The 27,246-nt window shown below is 50.4% G+C and overlaps 4 protein-coding genes across 6 annotated transcripts; 3 read left to right on the top strand and 1 right to left on the bottom strand.

The window, feature by feature from the left end:
* The first annotated feature begins 281 nt into the window (after nucleotides 1-281).
* xpo7 (exportin 7) lies at nucleotides 282-11,030 on the top strand. Of its 2 annotated transcripts, none has more exons than XM_052050585.1 (27): nucleotides 282-388; nucleotides 2,089-2,235; nucleotides 2,908-3,001; nucleotides 3,401-3,633; nucleotides 3,705-3,809; nucleotides 3,976-4,141; nucleotides 4,299-4,372; nucleotides 4,455-4,574; nucleotides 4,653-4,799; nucleotides 5,059-5,231; nucleotides 5,586-5,779; nucleotides 5,861-5,966; nucleotides 6,112-6,247; nucleotides 6,431-6,504; nucleotides 6,713-6,787; nucleotides 7,044-7,113; nucleotides 7,191-7,299; nucleotides 7,550-7,656; nucleotides 7,737-7,825; nucleotides 7,930-8,037; nucleotides 8,200-8,282; nucleotides 8,424-8,638; nucleotides 8,714-8,852; nucleotides 8,982-9,139; nucleotides 9,214-9,312; nucleotides 9,379-9,506; nucleotides 10,135-11,030. In XM_052050585.1, the coding sequence occupies exons 1-27, from the start codon at nucleotides 326-328 to the stop codon at nucleotides 10,226-10,228; spliced, it is 3,306 nt and encodes a 1,101-aa protein (XP_051906545.1). In that variant the 5' UTR covers nucleotides 282-325; the 3' UTR covers nucleotides 10,229-11,030. The 2 variants fall into 2 exon arrangements, with proteins under 2 accessions (XP_051906545.1, XP_051906544.1); XM_052050584.1 differs by having other exon boundaries at nucleotides 7,188-7,299.
* pbdc1 (polysaccharide biosynthesis domain containing 1) lies at nucleotides 5,950-13,146 on the bottom strand. Of its 2 annotated transcripts, XM_052050944.1 has the most exons (7): nucleotides 13,117-13,146; nucleotides 12,210-12,275; nucleotides 12,075-12,134; nucleotides 11,861-12,001; nucleotides 11,574-11,685; nucleotides 11,345-11,445; nucleotides 5,950-5,960 (listed from the first exon to the last, which is right to left on the bottom strand). In XM_052050944.1, exons 1-6 carry the CDS (start codon nucleotides 13,144-13,146, stop codon nucleotides 11,354-11,356), a joined length of 501 nt encoding a protein of 166 aa, XP_051906904.1. In that variant the 3' UTR covers nucleotides 5,950-5,960; nucleotides 11,345-11,353. The 2 variants fall into 2 exon arrangements, with proteins under 2 accessions (XP_051906904.1, XP_051906903.1); XM_052050943.1 differs by lacking the exon at nucleotides 5,950-5,960 and having other exon boundaries at nucleotides 11,278-11,445.
* Nucleotides 13,147-15,340: 2,194 nt separating this feature from the next.
* Nucleotides 15,341-19,114, top strand: dmtn (dematin actin binding protein). Its single transcript, XM_052050980.1, is given in 15 exon segments — nucleotides 15,341-15,669; nucleotides 15,740-15,826; nucleotides 15,980-16,123; nucleotides 16,203-16,247; nucleotides 16,311-16,419; nucleotides 16,518-16,599; nucleotides 16,601-16,779; nucleotides 17,082-17,179; nucleotides 17,254-17,359; nucleotides 17,445-17,500; nucleotides 17,790-17,829; nucleotides 17,927-17,934; nucleotides 18,122-18,187; nucleotides 18,323-18,406; nucleotides 18,571-19,114. Coding segments are annotated over 15 exon segments (1,227 nt in total). The 5' UTR covers nucleotides 15,341-15,660; the 3' UTR covers nucleotides 18,685-19,114.
* Nucleotides 19,115-19,480: 366 nt separating this feature from the next.
* On the top strand, nucleotides 19,481-26,877 carry LOC127590923 (mucin-2-like). The gene is made up of 5 exons (XM_052050543.1): nucleotides 19,481-20,234; nucleotides 20,315-20,425; nucleotides 20,505-20,614; nucleotides 22,131-22,412; nucleotides 22,485-26,877. The coding sequence occupies exons 1-5, from the start codon at nucleotides 20,078-20,080 to the stop codon at nucleotides 26,712-26,714; spliced, it is 4,890 nt and encodes a 1,629-aa protein (XP_051906503.1). The 5' UTR covers nucleotides 19,481-20,077; the 3' UTR covers nucleotides 26,715-26,877.
* The last annotated feature ends 369 nt before the right edge of the window (nucleotides 26,878-27,246 follow it).

The following is a 27,246-nucleotide window of genomic DNA, read 5'->3' as shown; positions in this document are numbered from 1 at the left end:
TGTAGTATTAATAGATATCATGATTTAATAGAATAATTATAGAACAGGCCTCAATTTGGAGAGTTGAAGGTGGAGAAATTTGGGTGTAGCTTTTTCGGAAGAGCGTTTTGCCACAAATGAAGAGCAATGGATTAATCGTAGTCAGGTAAACCGTTTTTCATCCAATGATCTCATATTGCTAAAAAACGATTGGACGAAACAAAAGTGACTGCACTCCCGAAACGAATAAAAATGAAATGGGATTAATTAATGGCTTCAAATCCAAATCGAGTTTGGTTGTCGGCGGTACAGTGGCGGGGCCGCCGTCAGGGGCGCTGTCGCGCGCATGACTAGCCATAAGCGGAGTGAGAGGTGCATGAAATGGGGGAAAATGGCGGATCATGTGCAGGTGAGCGGGGGCTTGGCGTGTTTGCAACCGCCGCGACGTCGGCACGCGCCGGACGAACGGAGCCACTAGGCTGCCGCGGGCGTCGGGGGTCCCGGCGAGGAGGCCGCGGGCGGACGGAGGGGGCCGGGCCCGCTGGAGCAGCGAAGGACTCTGCAGTCGCCCGACTCCACCGGCCGCTGCGTGGCCTGCTGTCGCAACGTTAGCCCGGCGATGGCGTCGCCGCGCGGGCTCTCGACGCTAGGCGTCCCCGGGCAGAAGGCAGGCGTGTTGCGCGCGGAATAATGCCGCCCGTTTTTTTTAATGGTAGTATCGGGAGACAACAATTAAGGGCGACTGTGGCGGGCTAGCATACTGGTCGTGTGCCTTCTTTTGCCCGCCCGCCGGCAGCCTACCTCGGTCGCCTGGCGAACGCTTACAAACGACATTGGAAACCTCCAATTTACTCCTTTGTTTTCTTTCCCTTTTGTTTTTTTGCTATTGTTTCCTCCCGGGATATTTTGCTGCGCTTTCAGAGATGCCAGCTAGCCATGCTAACGTTAGCATAAGCTGAGCCATCAACAACTCCTCCCGCCCGCTGGGTTGCAAACAACCCTCTTTGTTGTTCTCGTTGTTGTCGTTTTTGATGGAGAAACGGACAAAACTCTGGGCGCGTGCGTGAGCTTGAAGCGAGCGAATCGACTCCGTTTCCTGTCGCGTTGTTTATGTTGGTTACTAAGCAGCGCCGTGTTGGCCACTTAGCCCGCTAGGTGGCTAAGCTAACCTCCGCGACTGTTGCTCTCTGGCACTAGACGTCGATTGAAGTCCAGGAATGTCCACGCACTCGTCACCTCAAACGCGTCCGTCTGCGTTCGCGGCTCGCCCAAACGCTCCACGTTGCTTTCAATCAACTTGGGCATGGACGGTTGTTTTCGCATGGGTTATTCAGTCCCAATAATATTGCCCAAATTTTCTTGAGCCACATATAATCTTAATTTACTCACGAATGGATTTACCCTGTTTGAAATAGGGATACAATTAATGATTATGTTGCTATCAAATTAGCCTGTAATTGTTGCCATTGTTCAGATTAAAAACTTTTAATTGCCATACTTTCATTTAAAAAAAGACCACATTATTTCAGCTTCCTGATTTGATCTCTAACGTCTGTCAGAAAATTGGCAAAAAATATTGATCTTTGCTGTCCAAAGTCAGAGCCACTGCTTGATTTTGGTTCAACACAAAAGATAATCGGTTTGCTTCCATGGAGAATTACAGAAAATTGGCACGATTTACTGTTGAAAGGCTGAAATTCCAAAGATTTTAACTATTCCAAATCAATCAAGGTCTCAAACCAATTTATTGATAATCAAAATTGATTTGATTCTAAATTAATTGTTTGACCTCCTATTTATTTTCTGTTTACCCATGAGTGTTGAATGTGAAAAAGCTATTTATCTAAAGATTTCACAAATAACATTTTAGAGCTGCACTTGTGATATTGCCTGGTATCTCTTTCACCCCCGGTTGTCACATCGCCCGTGCTGAAACTCGGCGCCGCGGCATCTTTTGCGACGTGACGGTGCGACTCGACACATCCAACTGCAATCATGTCGACTGCCGCCGGCGAAATTCGCACGCATGGCGCACCTCCACCGTCCTCCACGCATGGGGTTGCATGAGTGTGTTTTGTGCTGATAAGCGCTGCGTGTGTATCGCCGCAGGGCCTCGCCCAGCTGGAGATCCTGTGCAAGCAGCTGTATGAGACGGCTGACACGGCCGTACGCCACCAAGCAGAGAAAGCCTTGGTGGAGTTCACCAATGGGCCGGACTGCCTCAGCAAGTGTCAGCTGCTGCTCGAGAGAGGAAGTGTGAGTATCGTCACGCCACATAAGCTTGCTTTTATTTGTGAGTGGAGGAGGAACCCCCACACACACACACACACACACACCCTTTCAGATGAACTGAACGTCTGACTTAGTGTTGTATTTAAGACCCCACTGTCTCAGACCGGAACTCACTCAATCGAAACAGAGACTAAAACAAGACCTAAACAAGACTGAGACGGGCTCGAAAAATAAAACCAATCAGTGATGAAACAACATGTTTATCCGCAAAATAGATGATGACTTAGCAGGGCGCTTCCATTTTCAAATCGTTCTACCACATGATGTCTTTTTCGACGCTCGGTCACGCGCTGTTTGCACGAAAATGGATGTCAACTATTTCGACTTGGTTGGACATGTGCGGAACACCTCGGACCGTTGTGGTGGCCCACAATTGACAGCTGGTCCTTTCTTTCTGAAGCACATTGCAATTCGCCTGTAGGTTCAAAGTCCCCCAGAAAAGCTCCAACTACTTCCAAGAAGGACTTACTCAATGTTCGATTTCTTGTTTTGATTTTATTTATTCAATTTTCTCCCCTTAAGTATCGGTGATTTGTATCGGCAGCCTCTACGAGTAGCTTAAAATAAGGCCGCGTCGACCTGGTACCCGAATGACAATCGTGTGTCCTGTAATGTAGCATGTTTGTGTGCCTGCAGTCGTCGTACTCGCAGCTGCTGGCGGCCACCTGCTTGTCCAAACTGGTGTCAAGGACCAGCAACCCCCTTCCTCTGGAGCAGCGCATCGACATTCGTGAGTGCCACCCTCGCAATAGCACACCATAGTCCTCGCCGTATGGGGATCGACTTGCCAATGGCACCGGGCCCGAAACCCAGAAAACGGGTGAGCAGCCAGGACGGCTGGAGTCGAAAGCCGAGGGCACTACAGGGTCAAAACAGCCATTCGCCCGCTTCATTCTTATTCCACTTACGCAATAGTCAGCAGAAGAGGCGAATAAATCATATTCTTGCAAAGGTTTGTCCTTGATGTCCTATTCAGTACCAGCCAATGCTAGACCAAGTCTGAAAAGACGTTTAAAAACGTCTTTGGGAGTGAATGACTTAAAAGTAGTGCGTGTGAGCAGTTGTAGCATCCACGTTGCCATTTTGTCGTGGCTTCGCCACACTTGTGACGCGCAGCATGTGCCGACAGGGAACTACGTGCTGAACTATCTGGCCACGCGGCCCAAGCTGGCCGCCTTCGTGACGCAGGCCCTCATCCAGCTGTACGCCCGCATCACCAAGCTGGGCTGGTTCGACTCGCAGAAGGACGACTATGTGTTCCGCAACGTCATCGCCGACGTCACGCGCTTTCTGCAGGACAGCGTGGAGCACTGCATCATCGGCGTCACCATCCTGTCGCAGCTCACCAACGAGATCAACCAGGTGGGTGTGCGGAGGCGGGCAAGAGGGTGGGGGGGACGCACACCGACGCCTAACGGTCTTTCTGTCGACAGGCGGACACGGCGCACCCGCTGACCAAGCACAGGAAGATCGCATCGTCCTTCAGGGACTCGTCCCTCTTTGACATTTTCACGCTCTCCTGCAACCTCCTCAAACAGGTCAGTCGGTAGCGACCAGCAAGGTGACCTTTCTTCAAGCAGGAGTTCATGTCGAGTCAAATTTGGATTCACAGCCCCAATCGACTGGGGGGCATGTAGACAGAGGAGGAAATTTTATTCAAAGGATGTGTGGGCGTGCGTCCGATTGTTGCGATTTGCGCGGCAGGCGTCCGGCAAGAACCTGAACTTGAACGACGAGTCGCAACACGGGCTGTTGATGCAGCTTCTTAAACTGAGCTACAACTGCCTCAACTACGACTTCATCGGGACGTCCACCGACGAGTCGTCCGACGACCTGTGCACGGTGCAGATCCCCACATCCTGGCGCTCAGGTAGCGTTCATTTGGCATCGCTTTCGGGCGCGAGATTTAACATCTCTTGTGGTGCAACAACTCTTCAATGCTCAATTGAATTGACAACTCGGTTGAAGATCAATAATTGATTCTCAGCCCTACACACATTGTACTTTTTTTTTAATTGCTGGCGCAGCCTTCCTGGATTCGTCCACCCTGCAGCTCTTCTTCAACCTTTATCATTCCATCCCACCTTCTCTCTCCCCGCTGGTGAGTGGCACAAGCAGCAGTCAGCCGTCAACCAGTCCCGCCCGGCGCTGACCCCGCCCCGCTCTGCTCCGTGTCCGCGCAGGTGCTGTCATGTCTGGTCCAGATCGCTTCCGTCAGGAGGTCCCTCTTCAACAATGCCGAGAGAGCCAAGTTCCTGTCGCACCTGGTGGACGGCGTCAAGAGGATACTGGCCAACCCGCAGGTCCGTCTCGCCGCCGGGAAGCGCGTGTGCACTTTTGTGTGCGTTTGTGACCCCCTCGCTCGCGTGGCCCCCACACAGTGTCTGCCCGACCCCAACAATTACCACGAGTTCTGCCGGCTGCTGGCGCGGCTCAAGAGCAACTACCAGCTGGGCGAGCTGGTTAAGGTGGAGAACTACCCCGAAGTCATCCGCCTCATCGCCAACTTCACCGTCACCAGCCTGCAGGTGAGCCGCCCAGCCGCGGACCACCTGCCCAACATTTAGAGTTGGTTTTTGTTTTGAGTTTTTCTTTCAAATTTTGCAACTCCTTCACTGCAGAGCATGTCAAAAGATTTTCAACCTAAGTCTTAAAAACATAAGTCCTTCTATGTAGCCACAAACTCACAACCGAGTACAGTTTTACTGTGTGTGGACAGCGATTATTTTTTTTGTGTCTCTGTGACAATTAATAAAAATAAATGAGGTCTGTGTTGACGTGTTTCAGCACTGGGAGTTTGCCCCCAACAGCGTGCACTACCTGCTGAGTTTGTGGCAACGCCTGGCAGCCTCGGTGCCGTACGTCAAGGCCACAGAGCCACACCTGCTGGAGACCTACACGCCCGAGGTCACCAAGGCCTACATCACGTCGCGGCTGGAGTCGGTCCATGTCATCCTCAGGTCAGCCCCCCCCGTATATGTATTACATACACATGCATATAAAACCGAACAAAGTAGCCAAAAGTGGCAAGTCATTTTGAAAATGTCCTGATTTTGAATTAAAAAAATGAAGAAAAAAAAGGTTTGTATCCGATTCAGTGAAAGAACTAATCAACAGTTGAATTACTTTATTAGTTCTAGTGTTCCTCCGCTTTGTATTTTGAAAATGTGTTTTTTTCCCTGCAGTGTACGTGTAAGCACTAGTTTGAGCCAGCAGGGGGCTCACTGTTTTATCTGCATAGGCTTTTAGGGTTAATTTTATAAAATAGAAAAAAAAACCTGAATAGCTTTTTTCACGGTCTTGTGTGGTCGCAGAGACGGTCTGGAGGACCCCCTGGACGACGCCGGCTTGGTTCAGCAGCAGCTGGACCAGCTGTCCACCATCGGGAGGTGCGAGTATGAGAAGACGTGCGCTCTGCTGGTGCAGCTTTTCGACCAGGCGGCGCAGAGCTACCAGGAGCTGCTCCAGTCCACCAACTCGGGCGCCGCCGACGTCACCGTGCAGGAAGGTGCGTGGCTTGCCGACGTGCCGGCCAGGTTGCTGTGCGATCGTTGCCCCTGACGTTCACTCCTCTCCTCCCACCTCTTAGGTCGCCTGACTTGGCTGGTCTACATCATCGGGGCGGTGATCGGCGGCCGCGTGTCCTTCGCCAGCACTGACGAGCAGGACGCCATGGACGGGGAGCTCGTCTGCCGGTGCGCCGCCGTTTTTGCATTTGCTCGCCCAATCTCCTTCTTCGTCCTCAGCCCTTCATTTCTTTTGTTTTCTTTGGTCTTGTCCTCCCCCCTTGGTGGTGGGTTTCCCCCGCACGCCGACATTCCCTCTGGTTGTGCCGCTCAGGGTGCTGCAGCTGATGAACCTGACCGACTCGCGGCTGGCTCAGGCCGGCAACGAGAGGCTGGAGCTGGCCATGCTCAGCTTCTTCGAGCAGTTCCGCAAGATCTACATCGGTGACCAGGTGCAGAAATCGTCCAAGGTGAGGAGGCTCGCCAACGACTCCCCGGCGGAGAAAATGCAGAATCACAACTGTTTTACTCCGGTTTGAAGTTGACAACCAGCATTACTGAAAATTTTCTCTTTTCGTGTGTTTTATTTTTTTCCTCTTTTTTAAACTCATTTTTGCTGCCTAACTTGAGGTTCACCATGTGTTTGATTGCAGCTGTATCGTCGTCTGTCGGAGGTGCTGGGCCTAAACGACGAGACCATGGTGTTGAGCGTCTTCATCGGCAAAATGTGAGTGACGGCATCGCTTCTCTTTTTCAACTTCATTACCTCGTCTCCTTCTACTACGTGTCCTTCTTCGACCTCTACTTCCTCTTTGTGCGGCTTATTCTACTCCTTTTACTCCTTCTTCATCTCCTGCCCTTATCGAAGGAATTCCTAATGGTCATAATAATGCTAACATTCCTGAAAATGCCCCCTCCCGCCCCCCTCGTTCCAGCATCACCAACTTGAAGTACTGGGGCCAGTGTGAACCCATCACCTCCAAGACCCTGCAGCTCCTCAACGACCTCTCCTTGGGATATCCTTATCGACGAGCGCATGCATGTTCACCTTGCCTTTTTTAGGTGCAAAGCGAGCGTTAGGGTCAGCCGTTGTCGTCACGGAAACCGACACGAGACTTTTTCCTGGGATGATTGTTTTTGATTAAACAAAATGGGGGAGGGTTGATTTCAATTGGATTATTTTCGAGGCAGATCATCCTGTTGGCGTTCAGCTCCCGTCAACAGGTTGAGGTCTTTGCTTGAATTTGCTTTGTCCTTGACGGCCACGTGCACGTACAGCAGCGTCCGCAAGTTGGTGAAGCTGAGCGCCGTGCAGTTCATGCTCAACAATCACACCGTGAGTATTTGGTCCCCGTCTCCATCCTCGACAGTGCCGCCGCCACCACGGCTCTTTTCCTTGTGCTTTGTCAGCAGAGCGAGCACTTCTCCTTCCTGGGCGTCAACAACCAGTCCAACCTGAGCGACATGAGGTGCCGCACCACCTTCTACACCGCGCTGGGGCGCCTCCTCATGGTTGATCTGGGTAAGCGCCGTGTCCCGCATTTTGGCAAATTTTGGGGGGGAGAAAAGGTGTGCTTGGGCGCTGCCAGGTTACTTCCGTGGCACCTTGAGAGGGGAGTGATTTGACCCAAAGTGTTTTGAGACACGAGCTTTCGCTCGGGCGGATTTTGTATGATTTTGGCTTGCGAACTTGAGATACGAGCACGCTCAGTGTAACTGAACTCCTCTCTGGTGATCCTAAGCAGCATTTTGGCGTGCATGTATTGATGCAGGGGAGGACGAGGAGCAGTTTGAGCAGTTCATGCTGCCGTTGACGGTGGCCTTCGAAGCCGTGGCCCAGATGTTGAGCACCAACACCTTCAACGAGCAGGAGGCCAAGGTGATGCGCATCCACATACACCAGGTCAGATTAAGCGTCAGCGGTCCTAACGTGGAGCCCTGTGGGACTTTGTCTTGCAGAGGACTCTGGTGGGCCTGGTTCGAGACTTGCGAGGGATCGCGTTTGCCTTCAACGCCAAAACCAGCTTCATGATGCTCTTCGACTGGATGTATCCTTTCCGCGGTCTTCTGAGATGAGTTTAGTTTCTTTTAGCTGGAGTGTGTGTATTTTTGCCATGGTAGCGCTTGATGGGCCCTTGACCCGCATGGCCAGATATCCGGCCTACATGCCCATCCTGCAGCGGGCCATCGAGCTGTGGTACCACGACCCGGCGTGCACCACGCCCGTGCTCAAGCTCATGGCTGAGCTCGTTCACAACAGGTGGGCGTGTGTGCCGCCATAATCGTACGCTTTGTCGGCCATTAATCTGGACAACCTTGTATGATGCTCTGGTTTTATGAGTGCAGGAGTTTGTGTGCGTGTTGTCCTCGCTTGTATGTTTTCTTTGTGTGTGTGTGACCTTGTGATGACTTTGCATTGCAGGTCGCAGAGGCTGCAGTTTGACGTATCCTCGCCAAATGGCATCCTGCTCTTCCGGGAGACCAGCAAGATGATCACAACCTACGGTGAGAACTGCTGACATCGCGGATGTAACTTGACTCGGACAGCATCAAGGAGTCCTGGAAATGTCCTAGAAAATAATTTCAAGAGTTAGAAACCTGTTTGTTTTTGTTTTTCCTTGCGTGATTTGATGCTTGGTTGCCCAGGCAACCGCATCCTAACGCTGGGCGACGTACCAAAGGATCGTGCGTACGGCGTGAAGCTGAAGGGTGTGAGCGTGTGCTTCGCCATGCTGAAGGCGGTGCTGAGCGGCAACTACGTCAACTTTGGCGTCTTTCGCCTGTACGGCGACGACGCCTTGGATAACGCCCTGCAGACCTTCATCAAGCTGCTGCTGTCCATCCCTCACAGCGACCTGCTGGTGTGTGCGCGCGTGCGTGCGTCCTCGCGGAACCTTCTAGTTCGTGACCTCATAGTAACGCTGTGACCCCCATAGGACTACCCCAAGCTCAGCCAGTCCTTCTACTCCCTGCTGGAGGTCCTCACCCAGGACCACATGAACTTTATCGCCAGCTTGGAGCCTCACATGGTCATGTACATCCTGTCGTCCATTTCGGAAGGGCTCACCGCACTCGGTATGTAGTGCGCTTTGACGACAGTTTCGAGGTAGCCGCTCTTTCTTTCCCAGCGTGGCAAACAAAAATCCATGACATGAATTGACGCTGGCTCAAGCAGCTGACGTTTAGTCTGCGTGTCCCCCGCAGACACGATGGTGTGCACGGGCTGCTGTTCCAGCCTGGACCACATGGTCACGTATCTTTTCAAGCAGCTGTCGCGCTCCACCAAGAAGCGAGCCACGCCCATGGCCACCGACGAGCGCTTCCTGCACATCATGCAGCAGCACCCCGAGATGATCCAGCAGGTAAAATGCAAAAAGTCACAAAAGAATCGTCGGCCGCCTGGTTGACCGCGTGTCTTTTGTGGCGGCCGGTGCAGATGCTGTCCACTGTGCTGAACATCATCATCTTCGAGGACTGCCGCAACCAGTGGTCCATGTCCCGACCGCTACTGGGGCTCATACTCCTTAACGAGAAGGTAATGTGTTACGTGTGCGCATACCTCCCGAGCGTGTGTTGACGCGGAGCGTGTTGTGATCTGCAGTACTTTGCGGACGTGCGCAACAGCATCGTGAATAGCCAACCTCCAGAGAAGCAGCAGGCCATGCATCTCTGCTTTGAGAACCTCATGGAAGGAATCGAACGCAACTTGCTGACCAAGAACAGAGACAGGTGAGCAACCCTCCTGCGCTGACTTCTCAGGCCTCGTCCAGATTTGCCAGATATAAAATTCACACAATCGAAGTAAGGAAGAAAACTATCCATCTGCATTCATTTGGCAAAATTTTTAGCCGTGTATCATTACTTTTGAAAAGACTTGAATCAGCCGAGCAATGAACGAGTCAGGCCGGCATACTTCTTGCCAATTCTCCTTAGCCATGCGACTAAGCATATATTAACTAACTTCCTACATACCACAATTGATCCCCGTGTGCCCGGAGTTAAGCATTTGGCTTCAGAACAAGCAAACATGCGTGATATTGATAGCTTAGCATGTTAGCATCCGACCTCCAGAGTCTCCATGTGGCTGCAGCTGCCCTTCGTCTTTGCATGGTGGGGAGACTGGGCGACAGCCAACTGTCACTAAGCTGCTAACGGCAGCTTCGCTGATTATGTGAGCCTATCGAAACATAACAGCTCCACAATCTCTACTTGGCTGCAGTTACCCTCATTCTTGCTGTGACATGAATTTCCTGTTCTGTTAGCATCTTGGCTGAGCAGTCTCAATATGACCTCCGTTGATTGCTTGCTCGCATAGCGTGCAGGCGGTGTGTCCCTAACATGTTGGGTGCCGGTGCAGGTTCACGCAGAACTTGTCGGTGTTCCGGCGGGAAGTGAACGACAGCATGAAGAACTCAACGTGCGGCGTCAACAGCAACGACATGATGAGCTGACATTCCACGCCCACGCGTCTCAAACCGGCGACAGACCACGGCCCCGCCCGCCCACCACCTGCGGGAGGTCGGCACCAGTCCCGTCCCGCGCATTTCGTCGCCCCCTTGTTGATACGAGCATATATAAATATATACAGATCTATTTTAACGCCAATCACAGGGTGGTTGGGGCGGGGGGTTAAGGAGAGGGGCGGGGGGCCAAATAGTCCAACGAGCTCGCCTGCCTTGTATAGAAGACGACAAAGTCGAGTGTACATTTTGTTTGCTAACATTTTCAGTGATGTTTATATGATATTGATGGGATGATTGAGCTTTCTACGCTGTCGTCGCTTCACGCGCATGGAAGCAAGGAAAGGTAAACAGAAATCAAAAAGTGTTGCATCGTGTAAATAATCTTCAAAGGCACGTTTTGCTCGTCCCATTTTGCACTCCTTCAAACAATTTGGAAACACAGAAAAACAAACAGAATTGCGCAGAGGTCGGGCGGATCGGGTCAGGTCAGCTGGGTACCCTACCGGGCCGGGTCCTTTCCCCAAAGATGGACGGACGGACGGGCGGGCGGACGCGTCGCTACTTGAGTGCTTCTTCCAACTTTTTGTTTACTTCCTGGATTCCTGGGACCAGGTTGTGGTCCCGTATGCGTGTGTGTGTATGTGTGTGTGTCACGGTGCTGTGTGGAACACTGGCGCCCCCTGGAGGCAGGAAGGCGCTCAGGTGTGCATCGATTTCCCAGTTTGTCACTGACGTGAATGTGGATTAGCTGCTGTGTCGTGACTGCAAATAAACCTCATCCTTTTTACAAGATATGCTTCATCATCTTCAGATTTAACCAGTTTAACAATCCAGTCCTCATTTCTGGGTTCGGCCACGTCGGCTGGCAATGCGAGCCTAGGGACACTTTGACTGCAGATACACAACAAACCGGCCTAAACATCAGAAGGTTTATAAACGGACTGATTAATATGCTCACTTCTTGTTCCACCAGCGCAATGCTCATCTGAATCCCAAACCTTTTGCTTTTTTTCCCCCCTGAGTAACAAGACACAAACTCAAAGACACACTTTATCACTTGTCAGCATAACAAAACATTTGGTGGGGAGGTGGGGGGAAGCTCACGGTTGTAGGTTAACTTTTAGAGGACTTTGACGTGAAGATTGTGTCATTGAGCCCTTCTCGGTTTCGGGCGATCTCCACAGCGAAGAACTGGATCCTGGTGGCTGGAATAACAACAGAAAAGCTTATGAAAAATAGGACCGACTCACAATCCCTTTGGAGTGATTACGAAGGCAGCAGTCCGAAGTGGATTTAGACAATAAGAACAATGTAATTGAATTGGCGCACCCACCGAAGATGGTGTTCTCTTCAGTGTAGTCCTTCTGGCAGTCCAGTCGCAGCAGAGTCCCGTAGTTGAAGTCTTCCACCAGGCCTTCGTAGCGGTTACAGAAGGGCCGCCATCTCTGGACACAAACCAAACCACCAATTAACAAGTAGGCCACTACGATTCTGATTTTAATACACTTTCCCCCTATCAATTTAAGAAAAGCAAAATGACATTCTGTTTGCTTCTTGCCCCCCCCAATACAGGTATCTTGAAATTGCGGTCAGTCGTCCGAGTGAATAAACGTGGCCGACCTCTTTGGCCTCCGCCGACTTGAGTTGGTCCGGGTGGAGCACTTTGATATCCAGGTCCTCAAAGGTTTCTCTGAAGGTGGAGTAGATGTCATCATCCATCTTGGTCAACTTCAGGAACTTGGGATCCACTGAAGATATGAGCTGAATGACAATGACAACAAAAACTCTTCAAGGTCTTCAATGTCATCGGCGCTTTCCTGCCGGCGATGCTCACATTGAAATAAACCTCGGCGTGGTTGTAGGCCTTCATGGCCCACATAACTTCCAGGTGCTCCTGAAACGTAAAGTGAACGTCGGCTTCGCCTTCACGACCGTCAAATGTTCTGATGAACCTCGCCACCATACTCACATCGTTCCCATACGCCTCGGCGGGGAGTGACAGAGCGTGTGCGGCGGCTGAAGCTCCATCCGGACCCTGAGGATGGAAAATGACTTCAGCTTGACATCATCAATTGGAGGTAGGAAATGATTACCAAATGTGCCATTGATTCATCGGACAAAAGTTGATGTTGTCCTTTCAAACGCAAAGGCATGCATGTGATCTACAGGTGGGTTTGTTTTTGTCACATGGGGTCACAGTTCTCATGTTTGACAATGTATTATCTGTGACTTTGAGTGCGTATGGCTTTTGGAATGGTGTGGGAGGCAGTGTTGACTGGCTGCTTACCGCAGTAGACGGTATGCTCGAGATCCGTTTGTTTACTTGGCCGCCCCACCATTTCACAATAATGTGAGGCCTGTTTTTGACAACTTGTGCAATACAATTAAGTTTTAGGTAGCAGTGCAAAACCATACTAAGTTACCGGACAACTTTACCAAACTGCAGACGCACTGTTATGTAAATAGTTTTAAAGTAGATTCATTGGATTGTTGAGTTTTCTTTTTAAGGTGTGTAATGATCCCAAAGTTTGGAAATTGTGTCTTTTGCGCACTTTTTCCGACTGTCTCACCATTTTTTTTCCATACAGAGTTAGAAGTGAGAAAGGTTATACCCGAAAACACATAAGCTGTTTTCCCCCAATCGCCATTTGAATAAAAAAAACAAGGGTAAGGAAGGATCCTCGGGTTTCCCGGTGGGCGATGTTGTGGTGGTACGATATGCCTCCAGCACACCACGTGTCGACCTCTCAGCCGGTTAGCATTAGCCACGTTTCCTGTCGATAACGCGACACGATTGACCGACCGCCGTCGTGACGCGCCTGGACTTTTTGTGGACACGTTCTGGCCGGTTTGTGGACATTTTTTTGTCGTCTTACCAGAGACGAGAGGCCATCGCTCGACGCCATCTTGCCAGGGGAAAGCTCGTCTATTGAGCGAAGAGATGCGTGAGGAGCAGCCGGATTTGAGAGGGGAGGGCGAGCGAACGAGAACGACATTCTTCGTGTTGTTTTCCTTGACATTGTACACCCTTGTTTGTTTTTTTATTCAACTTGTCATTTGAAAGGACAATGTGGGAAAATGTGTACTTGTGACTGCAGCCGCTTTTATGTGCGAGCAAACGTCTTCATTTTAATCCAACTATTACCAGTGAGTGACGTCACAGATTTGACCCGGCCCAAATTGTCTCATTTATCATAATTGATTTCATATACAATTTTTTTTAGGTGTGTCAAAAGTGTTTTACGTCAATACAACGTCACATATTTGGACAGAGACTCTTGGGTTCTTATTTACTGACATAAGAGACAACACGTAGCATTTATCAGGATTAGTTTCGCAAAAAACAAACAAGACCTGTACATTTCTTACCGTGGTTTTGAATATTCATCTATTAATTCATCTGGGTCATTTATTTCTCAGAACATCCCGACTGGACTTCATTCAAAATGTTTTGCTCTTACTTGAATGACATTAACGACGATTTTTTCGGACGAGAACGCTGGTGCAGTTTTTTTCCAACTATTAATTCAGAAACTGAATTGAAATGAGTCCAAAATGACATTTTGCGGACAATTCCCCTTTACTGACTCGCGCAGACGTAACGTCACAACGCCGCCGCCCCCACTCCCTCCCGCGCCTCTGGATGCGGTCACGTGACAGCTGAGCGTCGTTTGTCGCGCGTGCACGAGCCTTGACGCGTGTGTCCGTCCGGATCAGCTCAGGTGAGATGGCTTTTATGCACGCGCGAGTGAATGGGATGTTTTGCATCTTTTTCTTCTTTGCATTTGTGCTCAAGGTCACGTGACGCCCGCGATGCTCTTGATGCGCGCGCGCGTGCGCACGCATGATTCATCCCGTTATGCCTCATGTCGCGATTTGTCCTCTTTTGGTTCATCCAATCCTTGATCAAGAGACCAATTTCCCCACCAACCATGATGTATTGTGGATGTACAGTGAGGTTGTGTTTATTGCATGACGAGAGAGGTAAAGAAACAAATGCTCTAGACACCAACCTTTAAGACAACCGCACACCGATGGCCGATTTATTGGTCTTCCATTAACGATGCTAGCGTGTTTTGCGAATGTGGGAGGACAACACCATGCTAACTACACACAAGCAGGGCTGGAGGCCAGATTGTGTGGCAGAACCTGCAGACTGTGAGGCAAGCGTGCTAGCCACTTGAGCTCCCCGCCTGTAGGCCCGTCCCCGGCGGGAGCTACTCCAGCATCATATCTTTTGGCACTGAGTCATTTAGCGCATTACTATTCCCAGATGGCTCAAGTTACTTCTTCGCTTCACTCTGCATTCCCACGTTTGTCGTTTACCTTCAGAAAATGATAAATGGTCCAACCTGGACTGATAGGACAAATTCGACGGAGCGGTTGTGTCCGTCTGGAACAGCCGCAGACCGGGAACCCTGTTCCTGGAGATACTGTAATCGTAAGCACACGTCTCTCCAATGTTTGACCGTACATGAGGGCAACGGTGGCACCTTCCAAGCAATATTTAGGTTTGGAACCTGTGACCCAAGCTGCCTGAGCTGCGCTAAAAAGCGTTGGCGGTCAGTGTGTTTGTTTTTTAAACTAAAATACACTCACATCAAATTTTGAACATGTACACATTTTCTTTGCGACAAGAAAACTGTTTACGACCTTTTGCAATGGTTGAAAACTCTCATAGCACATACAATTGTCCCATCTTGCTTATCGTACAGAAAACCTCTTCCAACAACTTTTAGGTCCAAAATCCAAAATGTCACACACCTGCCACTCATAACTTGGAGCTTCCCGTTGAATCATTTTTGGGGGTTTCGGCTTCACCTTATGTTAGAGGCAAGCAAAGACGTTCCCAAAAAAGCAAATGTCCTGTGAAAAACACGTATCTCCATTTTTTTTCCCTTTCCTATTTTTTGACGTTAATGGGATGTCTTAATGTGAGTGAATGAACGCCTTCTTCCCTTGACACATCCATGTGGTTGGAAGTGGCCGGTGTGGCTAAAGCAAACGCTTGTTCTGCCGGGTCGACTTCTTCCTGTTGGCCTCCTCTTTCTCATCTTTCTCTCTTCTTCCTCCCCCTCCCCTCCCTGTTTATCAGCTCAGCTCAGCCAGCCTGGCCGACGCCCTCTGCAAGTATCGCCGTGGTTACAGCACACGCCCCGTGTGTGTGTGTGTGTGTGTGTGTGTGTGTGTATGGTGATCTTCATCACAGCGTGTTAGTTGTCATGGGACAACATCCGCTTCACGATTCAACTTCTTCGTACTTTAAATGATATGTCCCGTGTGTGTATAAGTGTGTGTGGTGTGAGCATTTAGTGTTTTTTGTGTATGTGTTTTTTTCTTGCTTGATGTGTTTTGCGTGCATATTTTGTTGTTTTGTCATGTGACACTTTTTTTTTGCAGGCTCCCGGTGATCGGCAATCATGAACAAGGTAAGTAGCCACGCCCACATGAACCAATTAGCATCATTAACTAGCACCGAGTCATGTGACTTCCTGTCAGGCGGAGGGCCACGTCGTCGCTCCTGCGAACTCGTCGTCCTCGCAAGGGCCCAGCGCCCCGTCATCTCCCGCCACTGCCGCCATCATGGTAAACGGCTACATGCTAACCTAACTGATGCTGAGCTAACCGATGCTAAATGTGAAGCTAAACTTCACTATTCTAATTGAGGCTCTGGTGGTGCGTGCGTGATATCTGTACGTGTTTGTATTGTGTGTCTTTATGTGCGTGCTTGTGGCGCAGGCACGCGTGGACGAACAGGTGGTGGCATACCGCGATCTGGCGGCTATACCCCGCGATAAAGCCATCCTACAGGTGGAGCGACCAGACCTCATGACCTACCAGCCTCACCTTAGCTTCTCGCCGCTGGACCCGCCGCGCAGACAGGTGGCACGCCATCGTCACACGATCATCACAGCCGCATGATGAGTTGTACCCACGTCCATTTTGTGTTTGTGTCCCTCAGCGCTCTCTTTCTCCGCCCGCCACCTCTCCCACCATGTCTCCTGAGGTAAGAGTCCCGCCCACACAATTCCACCATGCCACCTTTTAGGGCTACGACTCCCTGTGTCAGGTCAAAGGGCGGCGAGCAGAAAGCGACAGTGGCTCCCCCGGAGGCTCCACATTGCAACTGCACGTTGGACGCAAAATCAGCGCCAGTTTGCAACACTTCCACCGGCCAGGTACGCACGCCCATTCTTGCACAAACACACATACACACACAGACACACACACACACACACCATTGAGCAAGTTCACATATGCACCTCTTAAATTGCAGATAATGGGACAAACATCTACAGAAAGCCTCCCATCTATAAACAAGGTGAGTACCACTTGACACATTGTGGTCACGTTTCCACCTCCCTCACTGTGGCCCCCTCCTCGCAAACTTGAACTAGAAGGTTCCAAGTCCACCAGCGGGAGCGTCGGCGGCGTCATCCGAGCGGCCAAGTTCCCGGCCGCTCAGCCTCCCGATCCCAAGCAGCCGTCCAAGATCGAGACAGAGTTCTGGCCATGCCCCCCGTCGCTGGCTGCCATGGGTGAGTGTCACCCACTCACTTCTACAACAGTCCTAGAAAATCGCAATGTCCAATCACCGGTGAGTTATTTTTGGAACAGGGCTGCAGGCTCCTCATGTGGTCTTGGGGGCCCTCTCGGTGACCCCTGCTTTCGAGTTACTTTTCGCCATTTCCTACTTCCTGCTTGTTACGGGCACTTCCTGTTTATCGCTACTCACATTCTGTTAGCCACAGCAATACACACACACACACTCTCACACCAAGGACAGAGAAAGAGCCCGACAGGAAGTTGCCCACGATGACTTCCTGTTGCGGTCTGGCAGAAATCGAGTGGCAGAAGAAGAAAATGGAGGAAGAAGATGATGACTTTGAGGACCTGACTGACGAGGCCAAGGTGTTGCAGGAGCAGGAGCTGGAAAAGGTTGGCGCATGATGACATCACAAATAGGGCCGGTGACATCATCGCGGAGCGCGCCTGACCAACGCTGTGTCTAGATCAAGTCCAACCTGGGCCGTCTGATCCTACGCGAGGAGAAGGAGAGAGGTGGCGACTTCCGGCGGAAGACGCGCTCGCTGCCCGACAGAACGCACGCACACGGCAGTGAGATGACGCTGGCGAGCTAGCAACTTTCTCAGTGGCGCCGCCCGTCCCGAATCACGGCATCTTTGCTGTTTCCTGTCCGCAGGTCTGTCAGTCAATGCGTCGAAGTCGCCGTCGCGTTCCAGCTCCGGTCTGAGCAGAGTGAGTCCTTCCCCTTTGTGCTTGCCACTTGCGTGTTTTCGCCACTTCCTGCAAGCACTTGCGTGTTTTCGCCACTTCCTGGTTGTCACCACTTTCTGCCTCTTGGCACCACTTCCTGTTTGTTGTGGTCACTTCCTGCTTGGTTTTACCACTTGCTGTTGTCACTATTTCCTGTTCCGATGTTCCTCAATGTACATTAGTGAGAATTGAGCTGGTCCTTCACTATGTTGTGGATGATTGACAAGAGTATGATGTCATGTGACATGATGTCGATTGGTGACGCTTTCAGAGGCAGTCGGCCGAGTTTTCCAATGACGGCCACAATGCAGGTGGGTGGACTGAGCGCAGCTTCCTCTTTCATCTCATCTGTCAAGCTCTCTTGAGTGATTGATTGATTGATTGATTGATGTGTTTGTGTCTCCACAGTGGCTCAGGTAAGTGTGTGTGTATCTGATGTCAGCTCAATGTGCCTGCGTGGGAGTCTTTTGTGTGTGTGTGTGTTTTGTTTGGGTGTGCACATTTAGATGCGTGTGTGGTTGTGTGGGTGTATGAATTGGTATGCATCTGTATTCTGTTGTATTGCATGTGTGTGTGTATGTCTGTGTGTTTGTGTGCTGACAGAACGGCGGCCCACAGCGTGGTCCTCTGGACCGCGGGACATCGCTGCCAAGCATCTTGGAGCAGAAGGTGAGATACTGCACGAAGCCACCATCTTGATTTGGTGGGATCCTTCTCCTCACACATGTACACGCCCAGAACACTTAGTAACTTTGAGACACGCACAAAAAAAGAACATGACGTGACGCCGTTGTTTCCCACCAGCAGGTTTATCCCTACGAAGTGCTGGTGGTGACCCACAGGGGGCGCTGCAAGCTCCCACCCGGAGTGGACCGAACCAGACTGGAGGTGAGGGGCAAAGCTTGAGGGGCTACCAGCAGGGAATGAGCATGGCACCCACTAACAGTGCAAGTGTGTGTGTGTGTGTGTGTGTGTGTGTGTGTGTGTGTGTGTGTGTGTGTGTGTGTGTGTGTGTGTGTGTGTGTGTGTGTGCGTGCGTGTGCGTGTCACAGCGACATCTGGACCCTCAGCAGTTCCAACAAGTTTTCGGGATGAGCGCCTCGGAGTTCGAGCGCCTGTCACTATGGAGACGGAACGAACTGAAGAAGAAGGCCTCGCTTTTCTGAGAGGAAGTGACCTACCAGAAGAATATAATTTCCTCATTGTTGCTCTCTCTCTCACACACACACATACACACACTGCTTACTTCGTGGTGACCTGCTTCCATCAAAATAGTTGAGGAACCCGACAAGTGCTTGCGATTTACAAACACACACACACACACACACATTCACAAAGACGCCTAACCATACGCGCTCAGACACGTGTGATGCGTTGCCATGGTTACTAGTGCATGTGACGTCACGTGTCCCGCGGTGGCGTCAAAGGAAAATGAGGGACGAGGCAGCCCAAAGAAGCCGACGTGTCGCTGCTCAACTTTGAAGGGCCGAGGTTTGTTTGTTGTTTTTCTTTGCTCACGTTTCCTGGCGTCTGTCTGCTCATCGATGTCAACCGTGTACGCACGCGCCACAAATAAACTCCCATAAACACAACAAATGCACGAAAAGCGCTTGCTGGTCATTTCAAAGTCACGAGGCGTTTCATGGGTTCCGTTCGGGTGCGTCGGGGGGGCAGACATAAAGTTGAATTTTCAGGTCGCTCTACATGCTCGAGCAGATTGGTACCATGGACAGCTCCAATGATTTTTCTTTTTTATTTGCTACTTACTGGAGACTAAAGGGGGCTAAGAAAATGAAATAAAATGCTGTAGTGATTTCATTGAGGCTCCGCAGATTCCTGACGGTGCTTCAGCCCCCATTAGCCATCCCTGAGCGAACTGCTCCGGTAACTGCAACAGTGACGTCACCGAACGCGACAGAGTAACTTCACTACTCGCTAAACACTCGCTGCTTGCTGTCACCGCCTTGTCCCCAGCAACTGTAATTTTGATTTTATTTTAACTTTTACTTAAGTACAGGAGTTAAAGCAGTTTGCGTTTACTATACAGTAAAGTTCACCTTCTGTAGAGAAATATACAGAGATTGAGTGTGCAATACATTGGCGACGTGCGTCCCGACGCAGGCACGGCGTCGCTAATTGCTCGCGGGTCACACCTGGATCCGGTTTCCGGTTCCGTGTGAGAGTGCGTTGTAGGTTTGCGGGGCAGCCTTTTTGCAGGTATTCAAACAGCTTTAAAGGTTGAAAAAAACGGAATATAATATAATGGACCATTTTTGGTGAAATTATTCATGTTCAATATACAAATCACAACATTAAAATCGAACACCCTGCAAAAATCGTGTGAGAGGAGCTGAGGCTCATTGACCCAGCCCACTTCCGGTTCCAATGATCCAATCGGCAGAGTCGTGATTTGTTTCAAAAGTCACAGGTGCGAGTTGCCCCTTTTTTTTTATCTTCTTCGGAGAGCCAAGCAGAACCGGGCAGCACCGCTCACGACGAACCACCGAACAGAACACAAGAAACCGGTACTCAGCCGACCCAATCCAACCCGACCGGACCATGTCGGGACCTTCTGGGCGGATTGAGGCCTGGCTTTTGGTCACCCTGGTGACTCTAGTCCACCTCGACACAGCGGAGGGCACCGGCGGGGACGCGCGTCCCAGTCGACGCAACCCGGCGCGGTTCTTCCCGGTCCCCGTGTGGAAATTTATGGCAGGTAAGAAAGCGCACAACAACCATAACAAACACAGCCGAAAAATCTGTTGTGAGTGTTGTTGCTCTGTGCGCGTTATGCAGTGTCAGGACGTGAAGGTTCTTTCGACCTGAACCGGCCGCAGTTCCGCTGCAGCGACGACAGGCTTTGGGTCCGTTTGTCCCTCGTCAGACATTCCAAAGCGCGGCTGACAAGTGAGTGGCTTTCGTGTGTGTGTGTGTGTGCGCGTGTGCGTGTGCGCGTTTCATCTTGTGAACGCTTGCGTGCGTGCAGACGGAATTCGGCTGCTGGCGCTGCCCGACAGTTCTTCTGCTTCCGTTCGGAGGTTCGGTCCGGTGCTGCTGCTCAAGCTGCCATACGATAGCGCGCACCTGCAGCTGGCGGTACGTGGACGCACGCACTCGTTCGTGCTCGGCACTTTTTCATGCGTCAAATGCTATTCGCTCGATGCGCTTTTGGAGCGAGGACCTCCGCCAGGGAGGCGATGAAGTGTAATTTGGAATTCCCTCTCTATTCCTGTAGATGGCCTTAGAATGTCCACCTGGCGTCAGTGACACGATTCTATTCTATATTTGCGGGTCAGGGAGAATTCAGCTTCTGCGTGTACTTAAACCAAAGAATGTAGTGTGAAGTCTGGACCCTATTTCACTTGGTCGATTAGCAGCCCCCGAGGGGTTTCCTGGCCCCACCAAGTCTGGGGCCCCCTCCACGGGACATGCTTTTGCAGTTGGACCTCATAACCTTTGGTGCCCTCGGCCCCACCAAGTCTGGGGCCCCCTCCACGGGACATGTTTTTAAAGAACTGGCTCTCATAACCTTTGGTCTCCTCCGGCCACACGAGTCAGATGACATGTTACTTTCTTTGTTTCTGGATTTGCATGAGAGGCGTACCTCCCCGCCTCTCATTATCATATTGTCTCTATATAATCTCATGAATGTGTTTCTTCGGGGCGGCCTGAAAAAATCGGAGACTCACAGGAGCCCGCATCGATTCCACTCGGACATTGGTAGAATAAAATCTTTTCCCAATCAGCCGTGGTCCCTGAAGTGCTCATTCGTCGGGAAACAGCCACCGATCACCGAGTGTTTTTTGAAGACCAGCGAAGCAGCAAACACCATATACCACAGCGACTTTCTTGGAGAGAATGCACAAGGAAGTCCCAAGTTTGAGTTGGTTCAACGCATTGTCTGAATGTGTTTTTTTTTTCCTCGAGACCTTCCCCAAGTTCCCTCTGCATGATGGAAAAAGTGTCCAATCTCCTGCACGCCTGTCCCGTCAATTGAAATTGAAAAAAAAATAATTTCCCTCCAAGTGTTTTGCTATCTGACGGGCGTTCATTGTGGCCATCGCATATGCTGACCTTCTCCTGTTTTGTTACTGATTTTATTATTGGCCCATGTTTCACCGCGTTCTCATTTTGCACATTTTGATAAAAGACGTTGGCTGCAAAAAAAAAAAAAGGGTCGGACTGTTGCATTGTTCATTAGTCAGGGTGCTTATTTGATTGGCTCCATTTAGTTTCCATCTCACTCCAGAGTCAAATGACCGTCAGTGGCCTTCCCTATATCATGCTTTTTGGTCATCTATTTCATGTTGAGTAATTTCTTTAATACTTAAGCGTCGTGATTATCAAGAAAAATCCACTCTTAACACGAGATTGGATCATTTTATTTTAAGAGACATCAGTCAGGACGACATCCAGACTGTCCCTGTGTGCCCAGCCTGATTCTTCTCCAACAATGTCTTGAAAGCATCTCACTGGTCTCATTTCCAATCTAATGCTTGCTGCTCATTCCAAAAGAAAACGGGAATCATTTCTGCCTACACTAAGCTGTTGTCGCCTCTTGTGAAAGTTAAGCCCTCGTCATGGGACAAATTTTCTCCCGACTTCTCTCCAGGTGGCAAATGGAAGACGCTTCCACCAGCTGCAGGTCTTTTATTTTGACAGTCTGCTACAGACCAATATGGTAGCACTTGCTTCCTGCGAGGATTTGGCCACTGATCTTCATCCGCCGCCCCCCTTGATGCTCTGCAAACCCTCGCAAATCCTGGTCCAGCTGCCTTCAGGCTCCAAAGTTCTGAAGATCAAAAATATCTGTGATGGAGCTCCAATCCGTTCTGCAGTCAGCATGGTTCGAGCAGGTTCTGTATTTGTGCTCAACTCCACTGCGGCCCACACGGTAAAGGAACCGAACAAAAGATCCGACCCTAGTTCGGGCTTGATAATATTGAATGGGTTTTATTCATTGCAGTATTCAATGGTGGTGTATTTGGACTCTCTGGGGGAAATGTCCACCATGCTGGCAGCCTGCGACAACGCGGACACTCAAAGGCCACACAAAGTTCAGCCAAGATCTTTGCGGGATGAAGTGGACTCTGACTCTCGAGCTGCTGCAGAGGAACTACAGTGTTCCACCACCGCCGCTCCAATATCAGTGTTTTATCGGGACTCCCTCATCTTTGAATTGTGGGGTTATGATGAAATTCCTTCAGGTGAATATAATGAAGATGACACGGCGGACACTACCGGAGATCTTGCACCAACTCGGTCAAGTACGATGAGTGCCACCACTTTAAGACCGTGCGCCACAACAACTTCACCTTCTCCAGCTCCTGCTTGTGAGAGTCACACCGACGCCACAACTCCAACATCCAGTGTCGCTCCAACCACAAGAAAGATCTCCGCTCTAACTCCGACTCCTGGAAGTAGAACCTCTGAAGCCGCCCCGATATGTGCGACGATGACCCCTCCCGCGACGCCTCGAGCTCCAACCAGCGCCACTCCAACCTCAACTTCTGCCGTACCCGGTGGGGTGTTTAGATTTGACGCACCTTTGAGCATGTCTGCTGCGATGCCGACGACCACCTCGCCTCCAACCACAACCACCCCGACGGCACCCGTCACAACGCCGTCATCCGCAAGCAGCTCTTTTGTGTCAACCGCGACTGAACCCGCAACTGCGGGAGCCCCAACTGAAGTTTACACAAGTAAGGAGCCCACAACGACCAGTTCTGCTCCTGCAGGTGCAGTGCCTGCAACCCCCTCCACAACTGTTGCGGTCACTGCAGCTGAATCCAGAAGGACAACGACACTATTAGTGCCAACTGCACGGCCCACAATCGCGTATCCAGTTTTACCCAAACCTCCACCTACCTCTGCAACCACAAGTTCTTCACCTACATCCAACTCTTCTCTTACCCCAACATCTACTGGAACCACAACTGTTGCGGCCTCAAGGGAACTTTCCGACTCCATGATGCCCACACTCGCCTCACCTCCTACCACCATGACCACATCGGGTTCAATAAGTACTGTAATGAAAGTCAGCCGGACTCTTTCAATATCAAAATCTCCTGAATTGGGCACAACAACCTTTACTATGGCCACCACGCGTGGAGTACCAACTCCCATTCCTGCTACAAGAGCCACAACCATAAGTTCTGTACCCACAACCAGCTCAGCCTCTTTAATGACATATTGGACCATGACCATGACGACTGCAGCGCCAACAACCACCTCATCTCTTCCCTCGATGACCACTCTTGTCCCAACCACAAATATGTTCCCATTGACCTCAGCTAAGACATCTAGTGTGGTACCTGCAACCACACAGGCCAACGTTTCAGTCTCCTCATCCACAAGTCTTAAACGAGTAGGAAGCCAAGGTCTTTCACAAACCATACCAATGTCTGCTCCAACCATACAATATCCTCCGTTTACAACGACCGATGCGTTGACCAGATCTACCGCGGTGCTTCCAGGCTCTGGTGCACCCGTCAGAAATATTACTCTCGCTCTAGCCGCAATACCCACACCTCCCTCCTCTCTTGTGATGGCGACCGCTTCTGCTCCAATCACAAGTCCTGTGCCAAAAACAATCGCGGGACATTCAATGACCATGTCAACGTCTCCTGAATTGGTCACGACCTTTGATTTGACCACGAGTACCGCGGTACCGAACAGAACCTCATCTGCCGCGATAAACGCGGCTGCTCCAACCGGGAACCATGAACCCACAACCACTTTAGGCCCCTCACACACCACATCAGTCTCGACTGTCGGTTCCAGAATCATGAATGCTACAATACACACCACCGCCTTTGCTACCGCGCCTCTAAGTACACTATCCAAAACCACAAGATCCCCAATCACAAATCCCATCCACGCAGTCGTCCCTATGACCCAAATCACAAGTACTATGACAACGAGAACAAATCCCGCTCAAACAAGTCCCTTAGCCAAAACGACTCCTACTTTGACTTCAGCTATCAACAAAAGCAACACGGCTCCAGCTTCGACGACGCTTTCTCCAACGATGAGCACTCCTCTTCCGACTTCTAACCGTGCTAAAACCTCATCTACTGCTGGACGCGGAGTTTCACAGGACACAATTTCAACCTCACAAACCACAAGTTCTGGACCAACAACCTCTGCGTGGAGGGCAACTGCTAAAATGCCCCCAAACGCTATTGCGCTTACCTTATCAACAATGCCAAGCGCCACCTCTGCTAGACATTCTCATGCTGTACACACAACTCCACTGGCCTCAACTACAGCATTTCGAGTCCCACCTGTACTTGATACCGTCTCTGCCTCGACTGCGACTTCTGCTGTGCCCATGACTCCTGCCTTTGTCACTAGGAAATCTTTGACTCCCGGTATAGCAAAAAAACTGCCAACCCCAACCGTAAAGACTTCTCTTGCTCAAACCACAACTATGCCAACAACTAGATTACCTCCAATGGTGAACACTTTTGCTCAGACTCCAGTACCCACAACCACTTACGACACAACCGCTACAGCCACCGAGAGACTCTCGACGACTCATCCTCCAACTATAATTGGCGCAGTCAGCCCATCTTCGACCACAATGCCCAATTTTGCTCCAAGTAAAAGTCCTTCACCCACAACCACCTCGGTACCTTCACAAACGAAAACCTCGACTGCAGTTCCAACTCCTACCACAGCTGAAATACCCACGACCACCTCCACTTCATCTTTTGCTGTACCCGCAACTCCACCTGCACGTACAACTCGCTCTCCAAACCCAAGTTCTGTACCCACGGCGACCTCTGCTCTGACCTCAACTATTCCTGAAACCGTAACTACTGCAACCTCAACGACACTTTCTACAGCTGCTGTGACCGCTCTGGCTCCTGGACCTAAAACCAACGTTGCACTGCCTTCGAGTGGAACCACAACTTCTACATTTTCTACAAATACGATCCCCACGACAGTCACTTCTGATCCAGTCACAATTCCTGTACCCAAAACCTCTCGGACCCCTACGTCAACCGTTCCTGGTCCAATTGATGTAACCTCGACCACACTTTCTGCAATCAAGCTGACAACATCCCATTCAGGAAGCACAATTCCTTCTCAAGCTCAGACGGCGACTTCTCCTGTGTCGGCTTCTATAGTCGGAACAATTGGTCTGAGTCAAACCACCGCAGTTGGGCTTGGAACAGCCCCTTCAGGAAGCGCAGCTCCCTTCCAAGCTACATTTATTTCTCTCATGTCAACAACATCTAGAACAAATTCTGCATTCACAGCAACAGTTGGGTCAACCAGTAGTCCATCTCAAACCACTGCAATTCTGTCCACGGGGTCCAATTCCGCCATGAAAAATCTTTCCTTAGCTCCAACTACTTCTCCGGTGTCAACATCAGGCCCAACCAGTAGACTGACAGCTTCCGCAATTCCCTCCCCTTCTCAGACAATTTCTGCGGTGTCGACGCTTAAAACAGCCGGTGATCTGAGGCCAACAACTGCGATCCTATCGACACCATCTCCTTCAGAAACGACAATCCCTTCAATCATTTTCTCAGTGCCACCGACGAGTAGAACCTCAAGTAGTCCAACAACTGCAGTCCTGTCTACAACAGCCGCTTTAGCAACATCTCTCCCCCAAGTTTCCACAACAACTGCTCCAGGGACCGTGACAGCTATGACAACTTCTCCAGGGGTTGAAACACTTGTAACAAGTATTGGTATTAATCCATACCGTGCACGGATGACCCTTCAGGGAACAAAACCTCCCCCTGGACCTCAGACGCCTTCTTCTGCAATGAAAGCTAAACTTGAAACAAGTAGTCCGGCTCAAACCACTGCAATCCTTTCTACGCGAGCTGCCTCCCAAGCAGGAATCACAACTTCTCCGGTGATAGCAACATCTGGGACAACTTCTCCAGGGAGTGGGGCACTAACAAGTAGTCTAGCTCAAACCACTCCAATCCGAGCAATAATGTCCACTTTTCTCATGACAACTTCTCCAGTGACAAAAAAACCTAGGAAAAGTTCTCTAGTAACACAAATGGTTGGAACACCTAGAAGGGTGCCTCTCTGCTTTAAGCAACATTCTCTTCAGATAAAACATCTTTTTCAGCTCCTAGGGGTCAGGAACATTGCTGGGGCCACAAAGACCCAGGACAGTGCTGAGGTCATAGTGCCCGCCGTTCAAAAACTCCCTCCCAATTGCTGACTGAATCTCCGGTCTCATAATCTAGAAAAAACAACTACTGTATGTCTAAAGCCCATTACATCATGTAAACAACGTCCCTTTCCAAAATATTTCCTGCCCCATCTCTGACTACTACTACTTTGGTCATGCTTGTGGGCAGCGTAGTAGTCACAAGGGCTGGGGGGCCTGCTACTTTCTTAAAATAAATAAATTTACTAAAAACCATTTCATGTGTTATTTTCGTGCATCTCGCATTTCCGTTCTTTCGCAAGCAACTAAAAGAAAGTGTAGAAACGAGTATATTGAGTTTATTCATTCATTCATTCATCTTCCGTACCGCCTGATCCTCACTAGGGTCGCCTGCTGGAGCCCATCCCAGCCGTCTCCGGTAGGCGGGGGGACACCCTGGTTGCCAGGCGATCGCAGGGCACACATAGACGAACAACCATCCACGCTCACACTCACACCTAGGGACAATTTAGAGTGTTCAATCAGCCTGCCATGCATATTTTTGGAATGTGGGAGGAAACCGGAGCACCTGGAGAAAACCCAC

This window comes from Hippocampus zosterae, chromosome 18 (assembly GCF_025434085.1).
Source record: "Hippocampus zosterae strain Florida chromosome 18, ASM2543408v3, whole genome shotgun sequence".
Taxonomy (NCBI): Eukaryota; Metazoa; Chordata; class Actinopteri; order Syngnathiformes; family Syngnathidae; genus Hippocampus; species Hippocampus zosterae.
Note: the sequence above shows the minus strand (reverse complement) of the source record. Positions and strands in the feature narration are given on the sequence as shown.